At 48.1% G+C, this 8631-nt stretch overlaps 1 protein-coding gene across 1 annotated transcript; it reads left to right on the top strand.

The window, feature by feature from the left end:
- The first annotated feature begins 776 nt into the window (after positions 1-776).
- Positions 777-6584, top strand: Olfr70 (olfactory receptor 70). The gene is made up of 2 exons (NM_019485.2): positions 777-841; positions 4298-6584. Exon 2 carries the CDS (start codon positions 4413-4415, stop codon positions 5361-5363), a length of 951 nt encoding a protein of 316 aa, NP_062358.2. The 5' UTR covers positions 777-841; positions 4298-4412; the 3' UTR covers positions 5364-6584.
- The last annotated feature ends 2047 nt before the right edge of the window (positions 6585-8631 follow it).

Genomic DNA, 8631 nt, shown 5'->3' with positions numbered 1-8631 from the left:
CTCAGACTTCTTGGGTCCAGGTGTCCCTGTAGGCATCAAGCAGGGCTCAGCCATCTCAGAGGCAGAGAGAAACCAAGTTGTATCCCTGATAAAATTCCAGAAGATATCTTATGGCATAGTCTGAAACATTATAAATTCTACTGTCTTGTTTATAGTTGTATTTTGTATTATATTTATCCAAATTGTAAATAGTATCTTTATTGTAGAAGGTCAGGAAGGGAGGAGGAAAGAGAAAGCCTTTTAAAAAAAAATCCACATGTCTGAGTTGAGATCTGCTTCTAATGTACCCTTTCATACAGCTTGGGGGGTGGGGGAGTCTCATACTCCACCCAGTAAGTAGGCTTCCTCAAAGTTGGGTGAACGGAACCAAGGCCACACAGTAATTATGAAAGGAGACAACTCATTCTCTTGTGCAGGCGTCCAGGCCTAATAAAGGACCACGCCTGCCCCAGAGCCCGAGGCATACACAGGCAAGGCTACAACAAGACGCACCCTTCACATTCTCCGTCCACCTCATATCAGCAGGAACCTCCTGGGACAGGACATGGAATCTGGAGCGTCCCAGGAGCCCAAGTCCCTCAGCTCGCAAACCTGAAAGTTTGTGAGTTTGTAGAGTTGAACTTTAAATTGGGCAGGGACTATGTGGTCCCTGGAAAGGGAGAAGGCAGGCTGTGTGACAGGGGACCTGGACACTGATCCTTGGGGCCCTTTAGCCTGACCCACCTTAACACACTGAACCTCCTAGTTATGAGCTCGGGACTACCTCACCAGCTCCGCAATCATCAGATCAGCTAGCATGGCTCCAGATCCCTACATATTCTTATGGGTCAGCAAGTCTGTGGTAAGGAGCATTCATCTGGCATGTTATTCTCAGTGACTTTTATTTCAAAATATTTAAAAGCTAAGGTACTTATTACATGACAATAATAATATCTACATTGGCTGAATATTTACCATGAGCCAGACTCTGTATTAAAATCTTCATTGCTCACGCATGTGGGCACACTCACACACAATCACGAGTGTGTGCACTGCCTTCCTAAAATATCACCATTTCCAAGGAAACACTGCCATTTACCTATGCTAGGTACAGAAATGAAGATTCAAAAGCTGTTAGCAAACTAAGCATGGTGGTGACACTTGTTGTCCCAGCACTTGGAAGGCAGGGGCAGGAGGATCACTATAAATTTGAGTCCAGCCTGGTCTGTATAGCAAATTCCAGGCTAGTCAATGGCTCTGTCTCAAACAAATGAACATACAAAAAAAAAAAAAAAAAAGCCTGTTAGGGCAAGAGGGAGGATGGATGGATGGATGGATGGATGGATGGATGAATGGATGGATAGATGGATGGATGGATGGACTGACTGACCCATGGCCACCACACAGCAATTATGAAAGGAGACAATTAATTCTCCTGTGCAGGCATCCAGGCCCAGTAGAGGACCACTCTGGCCCCGAGCCAGTGGCATACACGGGGCAAGGCTACAACAAGGCCCAACCTTCACATTCTCTGTCCAATGCCAGCAATCAGCAAAGCTGTGTGTGGGCCCTGGTCAGCCTGGCTCTGAGGCCTCTCTTACTACCCTGTCACATGGTGCTGGTGGAAGTGGTGATGTAGAAATCCAGGCATTTAAAAGAAAGAGTCCTTTCTATTTATCATGTCCCTTCCGTTCTATAAAAATAATGTCTGAATTCTGCATTTTTAAGAATTTTGTGATTAACATTAGATTCACCAGCAATGAAACTTATGTCATAATTACCTTGCAAACTAACACTAGTCTGCCAGGCCTCAGGGTTAGAAGTTTCTGGAACAACATGATGGGATGTATGAGAGGTCACAGAGGACCAGAGATCACCTAATTGAATGGCTCTATTTTTTTGAGTTGGAATAACTTGGCCAAGGTCACACAGCAGAATGAGAACAAAAAGCCAGAAACCAAGCCCCGGTCTCTTCCTTTCCACTCCAGGGCTCAGCCCTGCTTTGCTTCTGCCCCTACGAGGTGTCAGACAATAGGAAGAGGGCAGAGATGTGGTTCAGGGAGACAGTCAATGTCTCATAGCTCTTTGAATATGGCGTTTTTCTGGGAACATAATAGTGTCATCTAGACAGATGCTAGAATCACTTGTGAAAAAAAAAAATCTGACCTGATACTCTTCATGTAGACCACACTGACTTCAAACCTACAACTCTCATGCCACTGTCTCCCTTGTGGCTTTATAGGTATGTACCACCATGCCTGGTTTAGAATGGATCTGAGTGTGCCGTGAGATGCCAAGGTGCCCAAATGCAGTGCTGATATGCAGTAATCTCACTGGCTCTTCCTCTTCTGAACTCGTGTTGGGTCTACACAGGCCCAGCAGTTTGCAGGCAGATGTACATACAGTGTAGCACTTCCGGGTATGAGCATTTAAATGATGGTAGAGCTGTTCCAAAATGTTCTCCCCCCACAATAACTGGTGATATCCCAAGTGGCAGAGGCTCCTCTTAGCCAGTCTCTAAAAAGAACCCTCCAGAATCCATAGTATGTGAGTACTAAGAAAGACACACCTGTCATGCTAAGACACCTAAAATTATGAGGTTGTGTGTTATTGCAGCATAACCCAGCACATCCTGACTGATACATGGCCCATCATGTGCCTAAGTTGTGAGTTAAAGCTGCTGGTTGCCTGGCAACCAGTATTTTCTCCACTTATCCACTTAAAATGGATTAGTTCTCATTGCCCTAATGTGTCATGAGCAGACCCTGAAGCTGTGGTGAAGCCCACAATGCTGTTAATGTGGGCCTCCCAGAAAAAGCAAAAATTCCGGAGACAGGACACTGCCACTCCCCAAAAGCCTCTTCCAGCAATCTCGATAGCTACATATTTCTGGTGGTGGAGGAGGAGCCTTCATATCAGAGATCAATACAGGGGCAGAGTGATAGCAGCCATCTCAACACATGGTTCAGTTGGAATGTCAATTATTGGTCTTCTTGGGAACTGGACACAGGAAGGTCACGGTAACAAATTGGATGGGTTCTTTTCACTTCGATAACTCATTATTCAATAGGAGAGAGAGAGAGAAAGAGAGAGAGGGAGAGAGAGAGAGAGAGAGAGAGAGAGAGAGAGAGAGAGAGAGAGAGAGAATAACACAATACAGTGAAAATACGTCTGCTAACAACCAAATGAGCATCCTGCTATCAGGGTGGTGGGAGCCATATGAGGCAGCACACAGGGAAGATGTGCAAACCAAGCCTCAGGGAGTGGGTGAGAAATGCCGGTCCAGCCCAAGGATCTCTCACAGGAAGAGGAATGAGCCTGGATTATGGGGACTTTATCTAACAATGAAAGTACTCTACGGAGACTGAAGCCGGTGTGTAGAATGGCTGTGGTAGGAGAGTAGAGTGTTCACGAGAGCCTCAAATGACTCTTCCATCCCTTGGTCTTTGTGAGAGTAATGAAGAAAAGTGGAGAGAGGTTGGTTTATGCCTTCCACCCGACTTACAGCTGCCAGGAGTTGGACTGAGCCACCCACCCAATGATGACTAAGTTAACTAGTCTCTTCAGAGTTCAGATTTGACTTGAGAGACTCTCAAGGGACCAAAACCCTAAGAGAGGTCCAAGCATTGTGTCCAAAGACACCGAGAGCAAGAGGCTGGGTGATTTTAAACTTCAGGGAAGCAGAAGTCACAGCTGCCTCTGCTGTGTCCACAGGACTTAGCACAGGCACTCAGGCTCTCAGAACCAGGCTAAATCCCGTGACCACCAGCTCTCCTGAGCATGCATGCTCTTGTATCTTGCTTTTAAAATCAAGAGCCTGTCCTGCAACTGCTTAAAGAGAGATGACCAGCAATCAGATTTACACATCCCCAGGGAGCGAAAACATCCTGTCCTGGGTGGTAGCACCCACCAAACACCTGACTTCCAGAGCGCCTCCTGCCTCTGCCAAGAACTTTGACAGTATGAATCTTTCCCTCACTTTTTAATCTTTCTTTTGGAGCCCCAGCCTCTGAAACAATACCTAGCACAGAGCAGGTACTCAGTAAATACCCAGTGGATGAATGAAGCAGAAAAACTATGCCTTTGAACAGTCAAGGACACTTGACAAGCTGGGTTGTGACGACACACACCTGTGATACTAGCACGCAGGAGGATGGAGACTTGGCCATCAAACATGAGTCTCCTGCAGAGCACCACTGTGCAGAACAGTGAACAGTTTAGGGGACCAAAATGTGCTGCGTTCTCTCCTGGCTGTGTCGGTAGAACTGCAGGCTGAGAGGGCAAGCGTTAGACCTAACGTCCTACTCTTGTTACACAGATGGTGGAACCAAATTCCAGAGAGAGGGGCTGACCCGCTGCAGGTCCCACACCCATCTTGCTCATTTTCCATCCAGCCAGAGCTGTGTGGTCCCGGTGGCAAAAGAAGACATGAGATGGCTGGGACAAACCACACAGAGGTGATAGAGTATGTCCTGCTGGGACTTCAGGACCACCACGGCCTCGAGATCGCTCTGTTTGTGCTCTGTCTGGGTATCTACTGTATGACTCTGCTAGGGAACTCCTTCCTTGTGGGGCTGATTGTGTTGGACACCCACCTGCACAGCCCCATGTACTTCTTCATCAGCAACCTCTCTCTCATAGACATCTGCGGTACCTCTTCCTTCACACCTATGATGCTTCTCAACTTCCTGGATGTCCAAAGGACCATCTCCTTCCCCAGCTGTGCCCTGCAGATGTACCTGACCCTGGCCCTAGGTACAACGGAGTGCCTGCTTCTGGCTGTGATGGCATACGACCGGTACGTGGCCATCTGTCAGCCCCTCCGCTACCCGGAGCTCGTGAATGGGCCGCTATGCATCCAGATGGCAGGAATAAGCTGGGGGACTGGCTTTGCCAACTCGCTCCTGCATTCCATCCTGGTCTGGCATCTCCCCTTCTGTGGTCATTACATCATCAACCATTTCTTCTGTGAGATCTTGGCAGTGCTGAAACTGGCCTGTGGGGACATTTCCCTCAACGCGCTGATATTAACGGTGGCCACAGCTGTCCTGACAATGACCCCGCTCCTGCTCATATGCCTCTCTTACATTTTCATCCTGGCTGCTATCCTTAGGGTGCCCTCTGCTGCAGGCCGGAGCAAGGCCTTCTCCACCTGCTCTGCCCACCTCACGGTGGTGGTGATTTTCTATGGAACCATCACCTTCATGTACCTCAAGCCCAAAGACCAAGACCCCAGCGTGGGTAAGATTATCACGTTGCTCTATGCGATCGTGGCGCCCTCACTGAATGCCTTCATCTACAGTCTGAGGAACTCAGAGGTGAAAGCTGCTGTCACAGCCTTGTTATGGGGAGGTCTACTCACCAGGAAAATGTCCCACTTTTAACTCTTAACCTCTATCTCTGTCAGCAGAGGCGAAGTTCTATTGTGGTAATGACTTCAATTTTTCAGTGGCTTAAAAACCACTAAGGTCTGTCTCTCACTGACTGGTGCTTCGGGTTTATTGGACCTTTGCTGGGGTTCCGCTCTATATCACCCTTCTGGGACTCAGGATAACACTGCTACCATCCAGAACACTGCCGATCAGGATGGCCAGGGAAAAGAGACATAAAACAGGCCTACAAGGACTCTCACAGCCTCTACCTAGAAGTGCCACGGCCACTGCCACTCTTGGGTCTCAGTGACCAACCCAGGGCCACAACTAACAGAAGTGGGAGAGGAAGCTCAGGCTGGCACATTTCTGGGAGAAAGGAGAGGACTGGAGATTTTTGAAAAGCTTAATGATCAACAAAAGCTGGCGAGTCAGCCCGAGACTTGGGTTCCTCTGCCCTGATCTCTCCTTCACAGACTCACGCAGGGTCCAAGATCCCAACAAACTTAGCTTAATTGCCAATGGCAGGACAGTACCAGGACAGCCAAACTAGGCTACAAGTGTGCTTCCAAGAGTTTCCCTCTGGTTAGGAGTTGCCCATGAGAAACATGCACTGAATCTGGGAAGCCAACGTGAGCAACACCCAGCCCTGCAGGGGCACTCAGTCACAACCTTGTGAGCAGCCAATCCAGTTCTAGCTGGATCCCTCCACCCCACCCCCACCCCACCCCACCCCACCCCTGAGCTGTCCTCAGGCTTGTCCACGTGCAGCTACGTTTCAAAAGCCCACTTCTCCTGCAGGCCACGTGTGAAGTTTAGCTGGGAGAGAGCTGGACACGGTTTTCTTTTTGTTTCTTCAACTCGGATTCTTCCCTCACAACCGTGGCTTGACTGCCAGACCAGCAGGCCTGGAAAAGCTTCCGGCCCAGTGCCAAATGCAGAGGTTCCAGGGTGCAGGGATCTAACCGCTCCCATGATTGTGTAAGGCTAATCTTGTACTGATACAGTCTTAGGAAAATACCAAGAGTCCCCCCTAAAGACTGAACTTTTGACAGACCTCATAGTAAATAATATCCCTTGAAATTATTTAAGACTGTGCACTTAGCCTGCTGTCCTACTGTGTGCTCAGCTTGTTTAACTTGGCTTTTAAGAGATCAATGTAACTAGTCTTACTAGGTGTTGGATTCCCCATGCAATCAGCTTTTCAACCTAAGTTAATACATAGCTTTAATCTTATGTGTCTGTCCATGCATGTTGTGGCAATCACTTGCTAAAAACAGCTAACCAATTGGAAGCAACTTTAAAATACATGCCTGACATAAATGTTGAAAGCAACATGTGGATCTAGGTTGATAACCTCTATGTGGTTATAGGTTGATAACCTCTATGTGGTTTCCTTTACTATCCTGGGTCAGTTGGGAGCAATAAAGTTACTTCCTTTTTAAAACTCTGTTTAAGATTCTGGTAAGAACTCCTCATTTGTGACCTATGCCATATTGTTTGTGCTGGTCTATAAATACACTTCAAAGCCAGTGTTTGAGATAGACACAGGGACAGGCACACATTCAGACTCAGAACAGATAAGAAACAAGGACACACATACACAATAGTCAGACTATAGATAGGCCAGCAACCACAGACTACAGACAAGACACAGGAAGACACTGAAGGTTTCAAATTTTTACTCTGTTGGCCAAATCACTCCAAGCAAGCAAAGCATGGTGGTGCAGTCCTTTAATCTCAGCACTCAGGAGAAGAGGCGGGTGGATTTCCATGGGTTTGGGGTCAGCCTGGTCTATATAGTTTCAGGCTAGCCAGGGCTACACAGTGAGACCCTTTCTCAAAAAATTAGAAAAATTTTAAATCAAAACAAAGTGCTTTCGTTTGCATTCCTTAATGCAATGTTGATGCAATTTAGTGTCCTCTGGGGGTCATGTTTAATGTGTTAACTCCCCAAGGTCTCTACAATAAGCCTCTTGCATCACCATTCATGGCTTCTCCCTCTCACAACACTAAGTCTAAAATCCTACTGCTCAGGGCCTTAGAAGAGTGGCCCCGCCTGCTTCCGCAGCATGACTGCCTCTCCCCTACTTGGCCAACCTCTAATCACACCATCTGCACCTCACCCACCCTCGGGTCTTGGCTCACACTTTTCATGAATTACACAAGGTCAAGTTTTCAGGCCACTTTAGACACTATCTCCCTCACACATTTCTGGTATTTTGAGGTTATCTTCTTTTGTTGGGGCCCATCATTCAGGATGTCACCAACATGAGGGCAAGCTCCTTTGGGGCAGGATGCCATTACCTCTGACTCATCCCTCTGGCTTTAACAGGACTTTTCTGAGAAGTCTGTGGGGTTGCACTGTCACGTGGAGGTTCTCACATCATCACCCTGGCAACACCGAGCCAGTGTTACCAGGTATGCTCCACGCAGTGTGATCGATGTGGCTGTGTGCAACAGGCCAGGCTTGCTGGGTCTTAGATGTCCCCAATGATTCGAGGCAGCAGACAACTAAGGAGTCAGGCCTGGTTCAGCGGCCACATCTAATCCTGTCTTACTGCTGACCCCCCCGCACCCCCGCACCCCCTCCTCCAGTACTCCAACAAATACCTCTAATTCAAAAGGTCTCAAACTGTAGCCATCATCCTCACTCCTGAGTGTCACCATTTCAGGGACTGGAGCCAAAATCCAAGTCAAAGAGAGCTAAGACTTTCACACCCCACACCCCATATCCCACCCCCCACACATGCCGCCAGGCACTAATGCTCTAACATCTGCCTCCTGGAGCTCTTAACCCAGTCTCTTCCTTCCACTGTAAGAAGCCCCACCATTTCTCTCTCAATACTGTGGTGCTCTGCCACTGCCTCTCCTCTCCCAAACACAGCCTTCACACCAGTCATCACAACACCAGCTTATGCGTGCTGCCCTCCTGCTTAAATGCTTCCAGTATGTCAGGGGATGCTTTCCTGTCCTGTCTCCCAAAAGGGAAAGAGCACACTGCCTCTCTTCCCCCCAAAAACCATTGGCTGCTTACCTTCCTCCCCCGACCCCAAGACCACTTCCCTCCTCACAGGTCCATTTCCTCTGTCTCTTCCCATTACTGTAACCCTTTCCAAACATGCCCTGACTTTGGCTCAGTGTGTGCAACAGGCTGGGCAATACATCATGCGTCCTAAGTAAACTAGTGGCCGGGGACCAGAGGGAACACGTGTCTCAGGAATAATAGATGGGCACTCGTGACCACAAAGAAACATTCCCAACATCTTGGCATTATGGCAAC

Source organism: Mus musculus, chromosome 4 (assembly GCF_000001635.26).
Source record: "Mus musculus strain C57BL/6J chromosome 4, GRCm38.p6 C57BL/6J".
Classification (NCBI taxonomy): Eukaryota; Metazoa; Chordata; class Mammalia; order Rodentia; family Muridae; genus Mus; species Mus musculus.
Note: the sequence above shows the minus strand (reverse complement) of the source record. Positions and strands in the feature narration are given on the sequence as shown.